General features: G+C 37.1%; 8 protein-coding genes across 8 annotated transcripts; 5 read left to right on the forward strand and 3 right to left on the reverse strand.

Moving 5' to 3' along the window:
- Positions 1 to 320: 320 nt before the first annotated feature.
- Positions 321 to 852, forward strand: EV154DRAFT_499466 (uncharacterized protein). Its single transcript, XM_051600475.1, has 3 exons — positions 321 to 384; positions 436 to 624; positions 704 to 852. Exons 1-3 carry the CDS (start codon positions 344 to 346, stop codon positions 723 to 725), a joined length of 252 nt encoding a protein of 83 aa, XP_051460556.1. The 5' UTR covers positions 321 to 343; the 3' UTR covers positions 726 to 852.
- A 619-nt stretch (positions 853 to 1471) lies between these two features.
- Positions 1472 to 2878, forward strand: EV154DRAFT_478656 (uncharacterized protein; the record flags this gene model as incomplete). Its single annotated transcript, XM_051598200.1, has 1 exon — positions 1472 to 2878. One exon carries the CDS (start codon positions 1472 to 1474, stop codon positions 2876 to 2878), a length of 1407 nt encoding a protein of 468 aa, XP_051460557.1.
- A 92-nt stretch (positions 2879 to 2970) lies between these two features.
- On the reverse strand, positions 2971 to 12504 carry EV154DRAFT_415504 (golgi-body localization protein domain-containing protein; the record flags this gene model as incomplete). The annotated part of the gene is made up of 11 exons (XM_051595671.1): positions 2971 to 3286; positions 3337 to 3658; positions 3710 to 3824; positions 3879 to 6197; positions 6255 to 6397; positions 6454 to 7333; positions 7380 to 8755; positions 8829 to 9279; positions 9433 to 10902; positions 10969 to 11843; positions 11886 to 12504. The coding sequence occupies 11 exons, from the start codon at positions 12502 to 12504 to the stop codon at positions 2971 to 2973; spliced, it is 8886 nt and encodes a 2961-aa protein (XP_051460558.1).
- Positions 12505 to 12678: 174 nt separating this feature from the next.
- On the reverse strand, positions 12679 to 13548 carry EV154DRAFT_415723 (uncharacterized protein; the record flags this gene model as incomplete). Its single annotated transcript, XM_051595690.1, has 3 exons — positions 12679 to 12859; positions 12915 to 13287; positions 13347 to 13548. 3 exons carry the CDS (start codon positions 13546 to 13548, stop codon positions 12679 to 12681), a joined length of 756 nt encoding a protein of 251 aa, XP_051460559.1.
- Positions 13549 to 13645: 97 nt separating this feature from the next.
- Positions 13646 to 14927, reverse strand: EV154DRAFT_107896 (uncharacterized protein). The gene is made up of 6 exons (XM_051593887.1): positions 14694 to 14927; positions 14265 to 14634; positions 13949 to 14189; positions 13876 to 13888; positions 13783 to 13811; positions 13646 to 13731 (listed from the first exon to the last, which is right to left on the reverse strand). Exons 1-6 carry the CDS (start codon positions 14773 to 14775, stop codon positions 13729 to 13731), a joined length of 738 nt encoding a protein of 245 aa, XP_051460560.1. The 5' UTR covers positions 14776 to 14927; the 3' UTR covers positions 13646 to 13728.
- A 79-nt stretch (positions 14928 to 15006) lies between these two features.
- EV154DRAFT_499471 (uncharacterized protein) lies at positions 15007 to 16859 on the forward strand. The gene is made up of 2 exons (XM_051600476.1): positions 15007 to 15287; positions 15352 to 16859. The coding sequence occupies exons 1-2, from the start codon at positions 15098 to 15100 to the stop codon at positions 16479 to 16481; spliced, it is 1320 nt and encodes a 439-aa protein (XP_051460561.1). The 5' UTR covers positions 15007 to 15097; the 3' UTR covers positions 16482 to 16859.
- Positions 16851 to 18465, forward strand: EV154DRAFT_499476 (uncharacterized protein). Its single transcript, XM_051600477.1, has 7 exons — positions 16851 to 17002; positions 17073 to 17158; positions 17255 to 17315; positions 17369 to 17436; positions 17489 to 17823; positions 17878 to 17992; positions 18046 to 18465. Exons 1-7 carry the CDS (start codon positions 16873 to 16875, stop codon positions 18283 to 18285), a joined length of 1035 nt encoding a protein of 344 aa, XP_051460562.1. The 5' UTR covers positions 16851 to 16872; the 3' UTR covers positions 18286 to 18465.
- Positions 18434 to 20345, forward strand: EV154DRAFT_499478 (S-adenosyl-L-methionine-dependent methyltransferase). Its single transcript, XM_051600478.1, has 3 exons — positions 18434 to 18825; positions 18888 to 19001; positions 19050 to 20345. Exons 1-3 carry the CDS (start codon positions 18514 to 18516, stop codon positions 20280 to 20282), a joined length of 1659 nt encoding a protein of 552 aa, XP_051460563.1. The 5' UTR covers positions 18434 to 18513; the 3' UTR covers positions 20283 to 20345.
- Positions 20346 to 20781: the final 436 nt, after the last annotated feature.

Genomic DNA, 20781 nt, shown 5'->3' on the forward strand with positions numbered 1-20781 from the left:
AAAAAACGACGCTGGCCGCGTGACCTAGTTTTATCGTGAGAGTTTTTTTTTAATAATATTTGGATTTGATATTTGTTATAGTAATCATATGTCGTATAGACATAATTGAAAGCTCTATGCCTGAAATATAGAAATGTTAGTTACAATTGAGAAGGTACAAGTGGTCTGTGTTGAGTACTAAAAAAAGTCGTACTTAGGATCAGCCGTTTTCTCCCGGACCTGTTGTTTGTATAACTGTTGCATTTGTGGTCAGTAACGTGACCCCGAATTACAGTTATTTAATGAGATTTTTTTTTCTATAACTTGGTCTTTCAGTTTTTACCTCTTCCTTCTTTTAAAAAAAATGCCAAACCAACAGATACTTGCAAAGGGACCTTTATATTGGTATTTTATTTCAGGATCAAGGAAAGCTCCGTTACTAACTTTAAAAAATAGGGCTGTACCATTAACTGTAGCCGCAGCTACCGTATACACAGTTTCCAAAGTCAAATCAACTTCAATGGGTCAATTACAACCGTTGCAATATGTCCCTTCTGGTGAACCAAAGTTCGATTCGGCGAACTTGGATAGAATTCGTGCCGAATGGCGTCACAGAAACAATGGTATTGGATTGAGAGATGTTAGGTAAATTGATTAATGGAAAATGATTCATTACTTTTTGATTTGCTCACTGTTATTAATTCTGTTTTTTTTTGTTCCTTAGCCGAAGCGGTGGAGGAGTTTAATTTTGAAAATTCGGTCTTTATCTTTCTTGTCATATCCATGTACCATTAGAAGGAATTACGCTTATTTCTTCATATTCTAGTTCATTCATCATTATACCCTAAAAAATAAAACAAAAAAATAAATAAAAAATCGATTTATTCACTATCTCTCACAGCATATAAAAAATGTTTGTAAAGTAGGATTTCCTTGACATTTTCTCACGTCGGACATCGTACAAGTGGAACAATAAAATGTTTGTGCACTAATATCTTGGTGCTTAATTTGGGTACGCTCATCGTATTCACATGTAAAATGTGATTTTTTTTAAATGCGAGTTTTGTCAACCATCCCAAGGCAATTGTCGGGTATCTAAATTCCCAATTTTTGTTATGGCATTTCCCCTGCATGGCCAAAAGCCAATTATTGGTCTTATCTGAGATGGTATGAGCTTTCAAAGCACATACAATCGAATACTATGACCTGATGTATAGTATGTTTAAGTAGACTCGTGGCGTCACGCGAGTACATACATTTAGCTCTATCTGTGTGACAACCATCATATTTTCGGATGTCATTGATTTGGGGGTATTATAAACAAAGCAATAAACTGACGATTGCTGAAATTACACGCCATTCTCTCTAACTTCAATTCTGGAATGTAATATATCTTTAAATGGTTGAAATCAAACATCAACTCTTAATTTTTTTTCTTTAAAAAACAAAGTGCCCCCCCCCCCTTTGTTGCTTCTTCTTTATACTTTTCCAAATGCTAATCGCAAATATACTAGCAGACCAACACAGAAGAACTGAAACAATTAAAAACGAGCACAAAAGGCTGATGATAGCCTGGGACTTTGAGATCTCTAGAAACTCTATTCCGGATATGAAAAGATTTAATATCAGTAACTTAGAGCATATGGTTCACCTATTCAACAATCATTTAAATCAAATTTGGGACGATTCACAAGGCATGCTTAAATACGAGGAGCATCCCAAAAGCGAAAACGCAAAAGAAAACAACTCTGCCGATGCTGTTTTTTGTACAAATATTGTTGCATTGAATCTTATGAGGCAGTCTATCCATACTAGACAGGCGTTTTTTCAAATTGTAGATGGCACCAACAATTTTTTAGGAAACAGTAACACCGAGGTTTCGGAAAGTTTTATATCTGACTCTACCGTGTCGCAGGATTTGAAAGATTTTAAGGAGGACCGAAAGAACGAACGAGTTTTAATGAACTTTGAAAAACCTGACGAGCATAATACAACTAGAATAGACCATCCAGATATATCACCAAGAAAAATGGATTTTGTCGAGCCAGCAGCATCAATGAATTTAGGAAGACCTATCCGATTAACGAGCTCACCATCCACACCAATAATCAGTAGCAATTGTACCAGCCAGTTTTCATGCTCCCAAAGCTTTTCGCCCGCTTGCAATTATTCGGCTTACTTCCCAAGGATGGATGACATTGACATTGACCATAAACTGTCTTGTTATTTTTGTCAAGAAGCATTACCATTGAAGAAAAGTTTTTCAGTCCAGGATATGAATTCATTCAGACAAAACTACACCACCGACGATGATAGTGAGAAAGAATACCATGATGATAGTAGTTTTGAAATAGCTTCCTTCTATTACAACAGCGACAATGAAGACGAGGTAATTGAGCGCGAAGAGCTTTTGGAAAAATATCAGGATTCTACATTGAGTGAAAAATACCAAATCCCTAATGATACAGAAGGTAGCTCAAAGATAGAAATCGAACAAGATAACAAATCCTCATCATCGTCTATAATTCATTATGATGGGAAGACAAAACAGCTAAAAAAGAATAAAATTAGGCGGTGTAGAAAATCAGTACATAAATATGGTGACATAACATCTACACGGACATCAAGCCACTACTCTAAAGATATTAGCAAAGTCAATGTTGAGTTGTTAACGACATCAAAAGAAAGAAAAAGTTTACACGACAGTACATTGACGACACAAGTTGTATCGCTTTCCAATAAATTGCGAAGGAGCAAAGTTGGGACATTTATAAGTAAAAATTCCGCCAGAACAAAACAGAATGCAAAAACCATCAGTTCATCTCCGAGCAAAAATGTCAATCTTTGCAGAATATTTTCTTCAAGAAAGTCGAATTCAACCTCGCTCATTCATCAATAGAATTTAGTGATTTCAAAAATATATATTTATATTGTGTTATGTTCATGCTTATAGATATGTTTTACTATTTGTTATATTTTACAATGCTAAAGTTATTTCTTCGAGTTTTGTTTCCCTTTAGTTTTAGATCTGGGGGCAAGCCATTGAGTGGGTCCATTATAATACTTACCCAGTAAATATCTTCCTTTTGCAGTTAATTGGTCCTCATCGTGTATATTACGTGTATTTGCCGATACAGAACGGGCAAGTATAACAGGAGGTTCCCCACCACTGATACTTCGCTGGTGTGGATCAATGTGAGATGAGGTATCGGTTGCTAAGTACTGACTGGGGTTATGTAAATTTTCAGGAACAGACCTCTCAAGCTTGGATTCTGACGAAGAGGGTGACTTTTTTGGCTTCGTTAATCTAACAAAAGACGTTAAAAGCGGCAAGTCTGACTTAAATTAAGAACTTACTTGGACCAAATATGATTACGTTTAGGAGCGTTTTCTAGGCTTTCTGATTCATAGTTTTCATGCGAATGAGCTGAATGTAAAGAAACAATATCTCTGTCCAGATATTCGGCTTCTTCCCGAGAACTTTCTGTGTTTTCTGAAGTATTGTCAGCTTCGAAAATAGAAGCAGTACTATGTTTGTCACTTTCGGGGACATAGACAGGAATAGTGTGCAATGAGAGACTTGATTCAATCAACTTGCTGTTTTCTCGCGGATGTCGACGAAGGAGTTTTTCCTTTAAAAGGGCAGTACTATTGTGTAATAATGCCGCCCGCATAAAATCTGATTAAGGCAATTTAGTCAAGTTGCCTATTTATATAGTTTGACTATTACCTTTTTTGATGTTAGAGGCTAATTCAAACCATGACCATGTTTCATTACGGAATTCTAATGTAGGCTGCTCAAACGCAAAATCTCTTAAATCCTCTATATTCTTGTCTTTGGGGCCCTAAATAAGTGTATTTAATATTAACTTCATTAGAATTCAAATAATGGAGCTTACTTGATAGCTGAGACAGTGTCTAGCACCGGGAATTTTGACTAGAATGAACGCCCGATTGCTCGAGGCTCTCTTCTTCATTACTGTCAAATCATCCATTGTCTTTGGTTTTGTTAATTTGTGAATGTTTTGCTTTTTAGACTTTTTGGTAGGATTTAGCGGCAAAGTTGTGGAAGATGTATCAGTTTGTGTATCATGTTCTCCATCATCACGCAAGATCGTTTGACTAGTTCCGTTAATGCTGATACTTGATCTATCTTGATCATTAGGAGGAGTATTTGCAGGTTGTGAGCAATCGAAATTTTTAACGGAGCTAGATGATTTAGATGATTCTTTGTCTGTTTTTTCACTATTACTTGGATGAGGTGTAGAAGTCATCGGAACTGACATATCGGTCTCTGTTTCTTGCGTTATGACTTTACCACTTGTGACCGGTGTCGATACTGATGCTACCATAGGTGTAGATTCTATTGGTTTTAATCTTTTCTCGGGAGGGAAAAGATAATATGCTAATGCTTTGCCAAAGCTATGTGTCATCTGTACTCGTAGAGGATGAAGATTTGTTTCTAGATGTTGTATAACCGGAATTCCACCTACTGGTGCCAATGAAACAAAATAACATCGTAACATCTTGTGTCGAGAAAAGTCATATGGTTTGCGCGAGTCGTAATACGGTCCTAAAACATCCACAAATACAGGTGATGGGGACGTATTTTTCACTTGCACAACATCTACTTCCAGTGTATTTGTTGATGAATGATCTTCTTTACTCACAAAGCTAAAATTGAAGTTGGTTAAGGTCCATTCACTAAGGGGGGTATCGCCTTTAGAAAGCATCTCCCAGACAAGTTTTTCAGCACAAAATACGAATTTTAAATTAGTTTTCGGTTCATGATAATCTCTTCTTTGGTTGCTTTGCATGAGTTTAATAGCCTCCATTCCCAAGTAAAGCTCTTCCAAAGTGTCATACAATGCTACCCGAATAGATTTAAATTCCTCTATGTGTTTACTATCTAGAATAGCCATGTTTTGACGGTATTGATCGCGAGCTTGAATTAGGTTACGTGCCCTACTTTGTAGTTCTACAATCTTCTCAGTTGCTTCATACAAACTAGTACGATCTGCTGCCATCATAATTTCACGAAGTCGGGCAAGACGTTCCTTCTTTGCAGGTTCTTTATACAGTAACAAATCAGTAGTAACTTGATAAACAGCATTGTATTGGGCAGAATCTGCGGTCATTTTAAGTTTGGGGAAATTTAGCTGAACAGAATCGCATCTGTCCTCAAACGGATGAACCTGAGAATAAGCATTTGAATTTGTTTTGATACGGAGGGGATTATATTTATCGTACTGCAATGTGGCAGCAATTCTATCACCAATACGTTGAAACTTGTCGGAGTGCTTGACATAGTTGATCAGCATCTCTGGTGGAATCCAGGCCAACCAATGATCACTTTCCTTTGCACCATAGTGATTATCCAACAGAAGATCAACACTATCGAATTGTTCCTTTTTGGCAACAAAGAACTGAACATTATCTAAGCTAACAACAGTTCTGTGTTTCACCATTTCCATTTCTATGTCAGGGTCGGTTTCATCAATAATATTAAATCCTTTCACTTGGGTTCGCTCATTTGCCACCAACACAATGTTATTTGGGTCACAGTCACTTTGCAAACTAATTTGTGGATTGAGAAGATCTACGAGATAGCTGCTCTTCATTACATAGTTGTTGGGGATTGTTTTCAGCTGCATTTTTGGATTGTTCACATTATCGCTACGAGACATGTCAACCTCATCTGTTTCACGCCCACCTAATGGAGTTTTTTCTTCAGTTTCATTTGGAGCAAAAAGTTTGGTGTCTTGTTCTGCTAGAAGTTTAGCGATAAGATCTTGGGCCATAGAGCTATCCATGCCACCTTCATTATCATCAAGTACAAATGGTTTGAGGTTATCACCGTAGCTCAAATCAGAAGCTTCAATAAGGTCTCTCAAGAATTTGACGGTACGGGATGTCATGTAGTAAGATAAGGCACGTCGATGGTCACGAAGATCTAGACCATGATATAAAACATTTCGTACGGAATTGTTCCATAAAATTTGAGGGTTGTGAGCAATGTATCGTACTTTGAAATATCCCATCAACTCTTCCCATTGAGCAAGTGAATCCTTTCCAAAAATCGTAGAATTAGCATATGCATCTGATTTCTGACTGTGAACAACATCCGGCATAGCTTGTTTTGACAGCTCTTTTAAATAACGTTGAAGCAACTCCCTTTTTTCGTACAAAATTCTTGTCTTTTCTACAATTGCATCGGACTACAAGAACAATGTCAAGATAAAGTCAAGTTATACACTAATATAAGGTTTACTTACAAGCTCTTCCAGGGATTTCTCATCTGCCCCATGTTGAAGTCGCTTCAACTCTATATTATGAAGACGAGTTTGATGTTTTCTAATTTGTACATCAATACTTTTGCTTCTGTCATGTAACAAAGTAGTTTGCATTTCTCGCGTGTCTATTTAGTAATGTTGTCAATATTAATTTTTTGAAAACAATATTCAATGCACTTACCAACCGCAGTTCCAAGGATACAATCATGTGTATTATGTAAATATTTGTACTTCTGAATATCTTCTCTATTATTCTGTCGAAGATAATAGATACACGGAGAAAAGGCAAAAGGTAGAACTTGTATGGCAGGAAGAATCGAAGGTGTGGCTACTCCCATTTCTATAAAATCATCCAAGTCAACCCAATCGGAAGAATCAGAATCATTATTACACTGATAGTTCAGGCCTTCCATCATATCAAGACCATTATCACTTTGATCAGATAGATAATTTGGGTCTGAATGTACGGGGACACTGATGTTTTCAGCCCCGGAAGAAGATAAAGATTCATCGCCATTAACTGAATACTTTGCTCTTACTGCCCGCAGATCGATATTTTTTAATTGGACCTCTGCTTCTGAAACAGGCCAGTTCGCTTTTAACCGCTTTTGATCTAGTTTGTAGTTGGCAACATTGACAATCTCTCTTCTTTGATGCATATCAATGCAAAAAGATTTCACAAAGCCCTTTAATCCAACCGAATCACCCAATTCCTCCGTCGTGACTTCGTCCGCAACAACATTTTCGTCCTTCATAAAATATCCAATCGTGAGAGGATTGACAACCACTTTGTATTTCATTGTACTCATGTGTCGACCAAATTTTTGAGTGGGTCTAGTATCCGACTTAGAAAACAAGGAGCCGTCGCGCACCGGATATCCCATAGCTCCACCAAACAGTCTGAACCAAGCAACAAAATGATCAATAAATCCAGGTGTTAAATGCATGGAATTTCCAGTGACATTTTCTTTTTCAGTGTCTTGCTCGGGGACTGACAGCTTAATAACACTGATAGACAAATGAACGTAATCAGACCTGAAACCCCTATACGCATCATAATTCTTTTAATTTGTTAATAAGAGGTATACTTAAGTTTGAAAGACTTACTTTTTCATGGACATTTTGGGGGGCTTTCATCTTGACTTTGTAATGCGGTAAAAAAGTTAAGAGCTTCGCTTTGTGAACGTTACGAGCTTCAGCACTATAACTTCCATTTTCGTCACAAATCTCACAATGAGAGACACACATTCTTTCAAGCTGGCAACCAAGCCCCATACGAATACCACCAGACAATTTGAGTGCAATCTTTACAAATCGAGACTCGTTTTCATCATCTTTGGATAACGTGGACGAATTGAATGATGACATGGAAGTAGATTGACGCATGCCTTTGCTAGAGTTTCCACCAGACTCTTTTCTTGAACAATCCGCAGCAACGATATACGAAGCTGTATATCCACCGTTAACAAGATCGGGCACACCAAATGCATAATCGCGACTTATAATTTGCATGAATTCTCCCTGAGGGTTGTTACCACCAAAGTGCCAAACAACGTCATTTCTCCAAACTTTGGCAAGGCCAAAACCCTTCTCACTCATATCATAAGGATCTCTAGAGCCCTTCATGACAACGGCCAAATCACCACCGCCCACAAACGAAATCTTGGCACGGGTATGAACAATTAACCTAATTTTATCCCAGAAACCAATCTTATCAGAAGGATCCACAGGAGCACGAGTGAAGGTATCCATGACCCGCGAAATGTCTTGGATTGCTGGCTGGTAGGGTACACACCAGCATATTTGGGATAATCCGGAATTGTGTACGTCTATATTTACAACGGAAAAGAACTTGAGTGGGGTGCTGGTACGAGGAAAAACAATAGTGTAAAGTGCGTTATTCTCATCAACAACAGGTATGCTGATACATCGTGTACCATCTAAATCTCCTAAATCATCGGCAAAAACGTAATTTCCAGAAAGTGACCAAGCCGAAGTATTGTCTGGGTCCGTAATATTAGGTGGAACTAGAAAGAAAGGTACAGGGTAATCACGCAACTGAGCCCATGTGACACCTGATTTCCAATCCAAATGAAAGGGTATCAACGTTGACAAGGGTGTGTCCAACGGCTGATGCTTTCCTACATCATAGATAAACTCTCGTGTTTTCTCTAGATCAAAATCTGGGGGTCGGAAATCCAAACAGGTGTTTTTCATTGTAAGATCTAATAAGGCAGGGTAAAGAGGAAGATCAACAATCTTGATGCAAAACATTTCCGAAAGGTACTGTGTCTTTTCATCATTAGTATCATCGAATACTTCATCCATCTGACCAGCTATAATGGCGTGTCGATAATCACCACTTTGGAGTTTTTCATATGTTGAAGTTTCCTTTAAAATTGCTGCATCTATATGGCGTTTCCAAGATTTCGAGTTGTGTGTTTGGAGTCCTTGCCAAGCATCATTTACCCTACTATCAGTTTCTTCATCGATATATACAGATCCTACTATCGTTTATCAGTAAAAGTACTTCCTAATGGTTTAGTCTAGTATTACCTTTTTCTGATCCTTTTCTTTTATCACCAGAATTCATGAAAGTTTGTGCCTTTGCTTCAAAAGCATCTTGGATTGCTATACGATTTGCTTGTTCTACAACACCTGTTTTCCAAATCGATCTTAACCTGGCTTCAAACGGGTCATCTTCAAATTGGAAGGTAAAGAGATCACATACAAATCGCATATGAGGTATCACTGCGGGAGCTTTTTTTTCAGAAGGGCCGAAGAACAAAAATGAGTTGCCCTTGTAGATACGTGTATGTGACGCTTTTATCGCCTTGATCAATGTTACAGCACCATCCACAAATTCACTTAATTCGTAACCGTAAGGTATACGCATATAGAATTTGGACATGGATAGTTGGTTTGATTTATTCAATGTCCCACAGGTAAAATCGACATCCTTTTCAATAGAAAATCGCATATTGTCCATTTCCATTAGTTGATCCCACTGGCCTAGTTTACGGGGTGCAGCGCCATAAAGAGTTACATTTCTAATGGCAGTAGGGGGGACCTCGCCTTGATGTTCAACACCGCTATTCCATTGAGTTCTTAAACTATCCATGCGAATATAGAGTTCAGTATCTCCACCTGGCAAAAAGACATGGACATCACTTCGGTTGATTTGCAATTGAAGTTTTTGAAATTTAATTCTCTTTGCGGCACTTTTTGGTCCAGTCTCCTTGTTCTTTTTGGGAAAGCAACGCTTAATCAAATCCATGACAGAATGTGCCACTATGAGACATGCATAATGATTTGTGATCGTGTATTGGATACCATTTTTCTTAACAACAATGGAAGGTACGAGAACGATTTGAGCTGAATTTTCTAGCAGCATATCTGTCCTTGTATTGATACGCGATATCCATAATATAACAGCCTTTTTGTCCTCATGATCATGCCACCCTTGTTCCTCTACGGAATCATCCGATTTAAATATTCTTTCTATAACCGTATGTTGAACTGACAAACGAGAAGTTCCGAACGACACTTGCTGTAATGCTTCAGGTCCTGATTCGTGATTATCATCAGAGTCTTCAGTTGTCAGAGACGCGATACTTTGGCTTGCCCGATGCCTTTTGCGCGTCGCACCAAAAATACGAGATCCGTTAAATATGAGAGAAACTTGTTGAATGGTAACAATGATTCGAACATCGATATCTTTAACCGGCGCATTATCAAGGAAGCCGGTTGGTATTGGTCTTTTACCTTTAATTCCTTTATCCACGCCTTCCAAAACTATAACCGCGTCGGAGATGATTGCATTCACCTTGAGGATCGATACATAGCCAAATACTTCACTCATATCTTTATTTGCTGTATCATGTGACTCGACAGATGAATTATTTTTCAAGGCTAAATTCATTTGACCAGCAATGTCATTAACCCAAAACTCCAACTGGCTTTCATCTACAATAGGTGTTTTTGTCCATAAATTCAATATGGGTTTAACTATTGATATTTCGACATTAATATGATGCGCATCTGGATCCCACAGCATTCGAATATGTTGATCCACCACATCCTCTATAAATGAGACGTCGAAACGAGTGTGTGCCGTGCACTCAAAATTTCCGATCGAAATAAATGCATTTGAGTCACAACCGGCGTCAAATTGTTTTCTGTTGTCGACCTTTGGTTTCTTGGGCTCAAAAATATCCTCAAAACATGTATTCTGAACCAACAGCCGTACGGATGATTTGTAATGCCATTCAACCGCATTTCTCTGCTTTTTTTCGTCCGCTGCCTTGGTTTTCCAGCTTCTTCTGAATAAACTAGTCCATGAAGGTCTACTTTGTGATCGAATCCGTTGAATGGTACTTGAATCGGCGTGAATCTCTGTACAATCCATATCAGATTTTGAAGCGGTGGTAGGTGATAAAGGTTCAGAAAACCTGGAAATAACAGAAACAGGACGATTTTTCTGAGCATTGTAGATACCTGCAACTTCCAATGTGATATCCGAGCAAGAAATAACTCCCATATGATTTTTTAAGCTTTTCATATGAATGGCTGGACGGTCAATATGGACCGATAGACTGGCCCTTGGTAAATTATAAAAAGTAGTTGCTAGCTCCAAATTTTTCTCTGCATCATCCACATTTTTCTCTGCATCATCCACATTTTTCTCTGCATCCACATTTCCCTTTGCTTCATCCGTGGTGTTCATTTTATCGTACTGATTTTTTATGGATAAGTTTTCCAGCATATCTGCTTTTGAAACATCCACAAACAGTCTGGGTTCATGTACGACCAAAGTGATGTTGATATATTTCTGATTTGGTCCCGAATCGTTACTATTCCAAAATATATTCTCCTGTTCAAATGAAGGTATTACATCCACGACATGACTTTTACCTGGTATAATTAAGTCTTGAGACAAGTTAGAATTCAATCTTATCTCAGGTAGCGTCACTATTTTCATGTGTCGATCTTCGTTTGTTGTGTCGAACAGGGTCCAAGATGTCAAACCCAATAAAAGTTGCAATTTATAATACGGATCTATACCCGTCACACAGTTTTCTGATATTCCACTTAAATGCAATTCCTGCAGTTCAAGTAGACTGTGACATTCACCTCCATGTTGTGTTTCGACAATTCCATTATCAATCGATAGTGTGATGGATCGAAGCAATTTGATGACGCTGGCTTTAGTGTGTTTATCTTGTTGCTTATGATAGAGCAGATCAAAGTCCTGCTTCTTTGCTTGAGTGGGCTGTTTAACATGATTTAATAGATTCAACAGGGGGCTTAGCTTTAGCATAAATGTATCGACTCTGGTATTGACGTCCACATCTTTGAGAGTAACACAACCAGCAGATAAATGACATGACACAGCAATTTGTCCGCCTGTTGGGAAATTCAAGATTTCGGTAGGTTCAGAAGTAAGGTTTCGTCTGATCACGGCTATGGTCCCCACTTTAACCATGATCTCAAAAAACTTTTCTTTGAATAAATGCTGAGCTCTTTTCAATGAATGACGCTGATAACTTGAATGAAGTGAATTGAGGCGTTCTGATAAGTTTTGAAAGCTATCAGCGTTTGGAATGGGTGAACTAGGAACTGAGTTCGGAGCTGATGGAGCTGCGGAAGAAGGAATAGTGACATTTGCAAATAGGACTGAGCTGAGAATAACGTCATGTACCTTAATTTCGGCTTGTTGTTCAATTTCCAAACTAAAATTATCCACCTGAAAATCGACATAGTTTGCAAGTCCTGCCATCAATAATTGAGCAGGCAAAGCTGAAGTGAATTTGATGACTTGTTTCACAATTGACAGAGAGTACCACCAAGGTATTTTATTGAGTGAAGAGCTGACTCGAGAAAATCTCTTATTCAAGGTTAAACCCTTTTCTTTTTGTTGACGACGTGAGGCTGCTAGCGCTGCTAAACTGTGTAACTGAACCTGAATATCTGCTACATAAATCGTAAGGAATGGAGTGGGTGAAGAAAGTGTAGGTCTTCTTTTCAGGCGCAGTTTAAGTTTGCCTACTTTGACTGACCATAACGCAGTTTCGGAGGATCGGTGATGATGATACTGAATGTCCTTAATGGAAAAGAACCCAATGCGGCCAAAACTACAATGAAAGCGAAATGCGAGAACGGACCTTACGCAAATTCGAAAAAGCCAAAAGGCCAAGACAATGAAGACATAGTTGTATATGCTTAAAGACATTATCCCCTGTGTTTTCCCGACTTCCTTGAAAAAGTATTTAAGAAAAAAGTGACGGAAATAAAAAAAAAAGGTGGGAATGGAGTAAAAGATGAGAAAACCAAAAAGGTTTGTCGTTCTTCAATACCTTTATTAGTATAAACGCGCCCCGAAACAGAGGTAATAGCGGTATTTTAACTAAAGTGGTACAATGGCTAATGGGTTATCAATAGAATATGTGTTCAAAACGTGGTCTGCCCAAGCAAATGATTCCAACGTAAATAGTTCTGGGCTGAATACACTGGGAAATTCTTCAGAAAATACAGGTATCATTGAATTGTACATTTCCTGTAATGATTCATCTGCTTGAATGTTTAGACTATAGTAATTCGAGTGAGTTAAATAGATAAAGGAGATCGCTTTAGGAGACTTACCAATTCAATGATATTTTATCAAAAAATTCTCTCCATTCACTGCTCTGATTTGAATTTTCTTTAATCAAGCACAGCATCATGATAACATCAGCCTCTTCCTCAGAATCTTCAAACAGTTCTGAAATAACATTAGAAAACTCTGAGTCCTTGTTTAACAATCTCTTTGGCGTAATCACAACAGTATCTAAGGTGATAAATGGGCTACTGCTGTCAATTTCAATAGATGGCTGATAGTAATCAGGATTGTTAATGTTTAAAAAGGGTGCAAGGGGTGCGATTCTTTTCTCTTTGATGTCTTGATTCATCTTTTGAATAATATTCCGTTTCATTTGCTCAATTTTCTGTACGGTAATTTCAAAGATATCCTGTTGACCTATATACAGTTTTTCATTAGTAATGTTTATTTAACATGGTTCTTTTTCTAGTTTGTACCTGCTCGATACATCAAAGCGAACTTTTGGCATTCAGTCAATTTTTCATCCACTTCAAAAGAGACTGTTTTTAATGCATGCAGACGACTCTTCAAAAGAGCTAGGGTCATGGATAACATGGAAAGTTCATTTCTATATCCAACAAATTCCAACAATTGAGTATCCGCGCAAATTGAATAATATTCGGTTTCAACACTGTTCATGACTAAAACTCGCATTAATTTCAAAAATACAGGAGGGATATTGTTACGGTGAATATAAAATGTTAGTGGGTCGATATTTCCAGACGATACACCGCATTGTTTTAGGATATTCAATTTTGTTTCATGGTTTGGATCACGAGAAAAGTTGGGCTTTAACGCAATATGATCGTGTTCATTGTACTACTGTACATATTTAATATTTTTTATCAACTTTAAATGATGTACTACCGTTACCTCAAAACAGAACCCATATCCAAGCAACACTGTATATTTTTTAAAAAATTAAGTCAGTTTTCCTCTCCCTTTCTCTCCTTTTCGTTTTCTTACATTCTTCATTTGACTGTTATACAAATGGGTTATTAGTCGGCGTTTACGAAACAGAAGTTTTATTGTAATTTACCTTTGGACCATAGTTATTAAAAATTTCATCACCAGTTTGAAATACTTGACCAGCAACAAACGATAGTGACCCAGTTTCAACGTCTCCATTTCTAGACCAAGTGATTTTTGTGTTGGGCTTATGATTCAATGCATCCACGAGCGGAAAAAGCACTTCGGACACTTCTGTTGAAGACGGATCAATCAATTGGTATGGAAACGACCTAGAAGAAAATACACAATAACACCAAAGAAAATCTTCCCTATAGCAACACAGAGAAGAAGAGAAAGTTAGGAGGCGTCCATCACTTATTGCACTTTTTTTTACTAAGTGTTACCATTTAACGTCATTTTTATCCACACCTTCCGGCAAATGTTCTAAAAGTTTAGTATAATCCTTGTATAATGCAGCCTTTCTATCTCTTGTTGCTGATTCCAGATTAGTATTCTCTATAAATTTCAAATCGTGTTCGTCAAAGAATAGAGGTGTTTTTATAGTCTTTGGCAAGATGTTAATATAGGGCCAATAGAACGATTTCTCTCCAAGCCGCTTTTGTAAGAGTAAGAATAAGGATAAAACAATGCGCCCTGAAAATTCTGTCAAATTGGGTAGTTCTTTACGAGCAACATGTTCTGTAATACAAAGTTTGAAAGGAACGGAAGCGAAATTTTCTTTTTCTTGCACAGTATCGGTTGTATAAACACAACCTATAAATGAAACAAAGCGTCAACATGAAAACGCGTCAACAAGAAGAGACTCTTCATACCTTGGTTAAACTCAATTTTTTTGAATTGACCTCCGTGTGTTTTAATCCAATTCAAATAAATGGCGGTTGGTGTTTCTGTCATTTATGGTTATTAAATGTCGAAAGACTTTATTTAGTGTTCTTTTATAAAAAGTGGACTGCTCAAAATGTGACTTTTATTAGGTGAGAATAAATCATGAAAAAAAAAGGGTGGGGATAGATGTGTTACCCTAAAGTGTTCCTATGATCAAGAGCAGAACATATTTGTGTAACTTTTGTCAATAGGTCCCGACAATGTATTTAAATGACTTGCTCCTTTCTTTTTTTCTCTCTTTATCCTTTTCCTTCCTCATCCTTATATCTTTTTTTCCCTCTCATCCTTATTCTTTCCTTATTTCCTTTATATACACTCCTTTTAATTTATAATGTCCACCAAAACCTTAAACATCAACGCCAATGGGTTTTTTAAAAACCATGCTATGAAAAATATTCCTCGCGAGCCAGCCTCGCCTACATTATCTACCTCATCTTTTTCTTGGATTACTCAGAGACCGGCAGCAGAAGTCAAGCATCTCTTTAAATCTACTTTCAATGCACTCGTCGAAAAGGAGAAAGGTAATATAAATAAGCAACACGGAATTAAACAAGTTTCTATTTTTATTCAATTTAATCAATGTAGATCTTAAACTTGCGGCTGAAGTAGGTAAATCCTTATTAGAAAACAATACAGTCCTCCAGCATCAATATCATGCTTTACAGAATGAATTCGATATACACCAACAAGAGTCTAACAGACTTTTACAAACTAAATTGGAAAGTAACGAAAATGTGATTATTTCACTTGAATCTCAAAATGCTGAATTAGTAAAGAAATATGAAGCCACATTAGAATCCAGTGAAAAAATCAGCCGACAAAATAATTCGTCGCAACAAAAATTAATGGATCAAGTCAATGAACTATATCAGTCTCTAGAACAAGCTTACGAAAAAATTCAGGAGCACGAAGACTACCGTCAAGATTTTTTAAAGAAGATGATTGTGAAAGAAATCAATATTGTGGATACCCCCACTGCTATTATAAGTACCACAGAAGAATTTAACGAATTATCTCATAAAATTGAACACATGATGGGACAAAACCAGCAGCTTTTTAAAGCAAAAGATCAAATTCAGCATCAATTTCAAGATACGATATTCGAACTTGAGCAACTAAAATCACAATTTAACCAAGTTCAACAAACAAAGGAGCAAATATCCTTGCTCGAAAATAAATTCCAGTATCAAGAGAATCATATCCATGAATTAACCACTTTAATAGAGGAATATAGATTGAATCTGACAAATGATTGCCATATTTCTATGCCCAGCTTAATGATTGAAAGTCATAGCCATGCCTCTTCAGACGATGATGATGACTATGAGCGCTTTGACACTTTACCCCAGCACATTAAAGGAAACAGCTTACATTCGGAATTACAATTAGCGTTTGACAACGATAAAAATCTACATGATCTCCGCACATTCGATCAAGATAGCAGCATGATGCTTGCAGAGACACCTAAAAGAATATGCCGTAAAAGAAGAAGTAGACAAGCCATTTACCCAAGTCTAAAAATCGATGACAGTTTAATTGCCCCAGCTTATCGCAAAAATATTCCCACCACCGCAATGGTTGTACATAGGCCTTGCGGTCTGGTGGACCGGATTGTGCAGGCCCCATACAACAGTATTTACTTGGTTTGGCGTTTTATGAGATTTTTTATTGTTATTCAATTAGCCATGTTTATTCATCTTTTTAGTCGTAAATAAATATAGAAACCATACTATTGTGTGTTTGTATCTGTTTGCAGTTATGAGCGTTCAGGTCGGCCAATAAAGTTGTGTTGTAGCACACGGAATACCAATAGCGGCCGTTAATGCCAATTGTCTTGTCATAGCAGAAAAGTATCATCCTATGCTTATCTTGATATAAATAAAAAAATATCAAGTTATTGTATTTGACTGGCTACTTCTACATCTATTAACTACCCTTAACTTATAGAAATAAACCTTTAAATAATGAATAGAAAGCAGTAATGTTGGGAATATTCTTTGAGACAGTAAAAAAAGTTTTGTTTAGATCTGTCTGAAGTTTAAAAAATAAATAAAGGATCTTTTTTTTAATTTTAAAGCCTTTCCATTCTCCCTCCCACATTTAGCCATGGAATCCACATTACATGAGTTTATTGCCAATCTAACTGCTTTAGCAGAAGACGCTCCTTCTCAAAAACCTACGCCTACTTTGACGTGGGTTAATGTAGCTATTGCTTCTTCTTTTATCCTTGTCAATGGTAAATATAATAAAACTTTCCTTATAGCGCACAATTTCTTGATATTGACTCCAAATTCTGACTAAAACAGGTGGAATATCTCTTGTTTTGGGATTACAGCTTGAAAAGACATTAATAATTGCTGCTATTCGATGTTTAGTTCAATTAACCTTGATGGTAAGAAATTTTTATTGTTATTCCAACACAACGGCTAAACTTAATTTTTGTGTTCACATCTTTTTAAAAATAATACACTAACACTTGTGACATTAGGGCTATGTGTTAGAAGATGTATTTAAGGCTCGACACCCTGCCCTTGTCATGTTAATGACTTGTAAAGTTAAATCAATATATGTCGTATCAAAAGACTAATTGTTTCAAATGTAGTTGTTTTAATCTTCCTTGGGGCCTATGAAACAGTTTATAATAAATCGAAACAGACATATAAAGGAATGGTAAATTAAAAAAGTTGAAGTAAACTCTATCAGTTTATTGATATTTTTGTAGTTCTTTTCTGTTCTGGTGTCGTCGGGTGTATCAACCTTGTTGGTGGGTGTGATTGGTGCACGATATGCTATGGGTCAAGACCCCTTTTGGACTCCAGAGATCTTCATCCCAACCATGGGTATGTTGTTAGGTAATTCGATGAGTGGAATGGCCGTTGGCTTAAGTACCTGCTTATCAAGTGTTGGCACTCATAAAGAGCATATTGAAACATATTTGGCTTTCGGAGCTAGCCGATGGGAAGCAGGCCAAGCTGTAGCTATTGAAGCCGTCAGATTATCCATGTTACCAACAATTAACCAAATGTCAGTCATTGGTTTAATTGCTATTCCCGGCATGTAAGACGACTTAAATAATTACTTTTTACATAATTGTACTTATAACTCTTATAGGATGACTGGTCAATTAATATCAGGTACACCAATGAAAGATGCTGTCATGTATCAGCAAATCATCATGTTTATGATTTCAGCAAGTACAGCACTAGGTGTTCTTAACGCTGTCGTGGTATGTCTATACACAGTACTAATTTGTATTTAAAAACTTACGTGTATCTCTAGTCTTGCATTGCCGTCATGATTGACAGTCGTCATCGACTTCGACCCGAAAGAATCATCCATAAACAAGCAAGTTTATTCCAAGATATCAAGGAACTTTTCAAAAATATCTGGAGTGGGCTGGTGTACGTGTTCTGTTGCTTACATTTTAAGAACAAGAAGAACCGTGATTATGATTTAATAGAAGAATCACCTTCAAATGAAGATGATGATCAACAACGTAGACCTTTATTAACTAATTAGATTATACATTTACTTTTACCCCACCCCACCCCTTCCTCTCCCCCACCATTCCTTGCATTAAACAAACATTTTTTGGAATTCATAGCCATATTCAGCATGTGCCAATGTTCTCTTAAACCCCCATAAATATCACAGCAAAAAAAAGTGACGGCTCATGTCAAAAAGAAAAAAAAAAAGAAAAAAAAAAGAAAAAAAAAAGAGATAGAGCTCTTCCTTACCTTATTCTCAATGGATGACACGATCAGTTATCTCAAAGTCGTGGCACCTGAATCGGCCCAAGGTCAGCGAATCCGACGTTGGCTGTTAGTGAATCACCGAGACGTAGCCAAAACACAAAAAAACCTCCATCGTGCGTTTTCCAGAAAAGAGATCTCCGTGAATGGAGAACCTGTTGAGGAATGTCGATTATTGGCCAAGGACGATGTCATTGAAGTCAAATACGACAAGTCGATTGAAGAAGCCGAAAAAATGAAAATCATTCCCATTAAGGTTTCGTACGAGGATCCGCATTTAGCTGTTGTTTGGAAGCCTTCTGGTCAGGTATGATCTATGTTTTTGTTGTTGTTGCTATCTCCAAACTAACGATTCTTTTTCAATTATAGACTTTTGTTACGTTTGAAAAGGCTATTGAATATAACACAGCATTAAAGGACCTGGAAGGAAATCGAGAAAAAGTGTGGTGCATCAATGATATTCAAAAGGCTGCTTCTGGATTGGTAACTACAAGTCTAATAATGTTGTTTATATTCTGACAGATGTGATAGATCATTGTAGCAAAAACCCCAGAAATGAAGGACGCTCTCATGAATGATTATAAGAACGATGAAATCCAAGTGACAATGAGACTTCTCGTGCATGGATCAGTACCAACTGTCGATATCGACACACTTTTCCGACCCGAGATGAACAAAAAGGAAGAGGATGCTGAACCCATTGTCCCCACCGAAGTAGTAAAATCCATCTCCATTGTATCACAAACACGATCCAACAATTCGCAATTTATATCTAAAATTGATTTGGAATTACACACACCTTTATCCAACTGTGCCTTAAGAAAGCTATTTTATTTTCATTCGGATCATCCCATCATTGGCAACTCCAATTATACCAAGCCCTTGAAAACAAATCGTGATAAAGGCCTTTGTGCCGCACTTTTAGCTGTTTCGTTTACTCATCCCATTACAAAAGCACAGATCAGTGTAAAAGAGGATGAACCTTCTAAATTCCGTGTGGTATGTGAAAGAGAAGCCAAGTTCTATCAAAACAAACTCGACCGAGAAAGTGATGAGATTAAAAAATCAGGTATATTACCTATTGACTTGGAAGAACGTAAACAAGGCCAATTGCTTGCGTATATACTGGGCCAAAAGGATTTCTTTGGTCACTCTTTTAAAATCACAAAGGACTGTTTAATCCCTCGTGCTAGTTCTGAAACACTTGTGCAAGCCGCCATAACTGTCTTAAAAAACAAGTCGAATCCAAAGGTTATAGATGTAGGTACTGGGTGTGGAAATTTGTTGATTTCAATTCTGCATAAAGTGCCATCTTCTTCTGGCGTAGGTGTTGATATTAGTCAAGCAGCTTTAGATGTTGCCAAAGAAAATGAGCGTAGTATCTTGAATGAGGATGAAAAGAGAATAGAGTGGCGATTACAAGACATGTCACATATATCGGATGTAGACCTATACGATGTACTGGTCTGTAACCCACCTTATTTAGATTTTGACAAAACAAGTAAAGAAAAGGAACAAATGGCTGCCTTGGAGCAAGAGCCAGCTGAAGCATTATTTGCTAAAGACAATGGTTATGAGTGGTACAAGGTCTTGAGTAATGTGGCCCCCAAAATTGTAAAAGAAGATGGGTATGTTGTATTAGAATGTGGAAAGAACATGATGGAAAAAGTCTTGGGTATCTGGTCAGACTGGGAACAAGACGAAGTGTATAAGGATATACAAGGCTGGAACAGGTGTCTGGTCTTGAAAAAAAGTTGTAAATAATTATGGATTAAACGATGTAATAAACGTTTTCAATAATTGCTAGCAATTGTATTGATAGTAAATATACACTTATGCTGTAATAAATGTAAGCATGTCAAATAGTAACTGTTGCCTACAGTTTAATCATATGAAAATCACTCGGCTGTTAATTATAACTGTCATGCTATTGGAATTAAATGTATAATTCTTTACACATACGTTACTGATGTAGCATCCCGTCTACCATCTTATAAACTTATGATCCTATACATCACTTCCCGTCGCTTTGCTTTACACTTTTAATTTGGGTAAAAAGAATAATCATATATTTATCTTTAACTTCAGCCATTAGAATTGACAAAACGAAGTCACGACATTAGCTTACATTTGACACATGGAGGCCACTTGTGATAAATAGTTTCCCTCTCAAGCCATTCAATACGTCTTGAACTATGAAAATTAAAATAGAACCTGATAAGGATGAGGATGAGGATGAACAAAGGCGAAAATAGTCCTTAAG

This window comes from Mucor mucedo (assembly GCF_025094135.1).
Source record: "Mucor mucedo strain NRRL 3635 chromosome Unknown EV154scaffold_19, whole genome shotgun sequence".
NCBI classification, from domain to species: Eukaryota; Fungi; Mucoromycota; class Mucoromycetes; order Mucorales; family Mucoraceae; genus Mucor; species Mucor mucedo.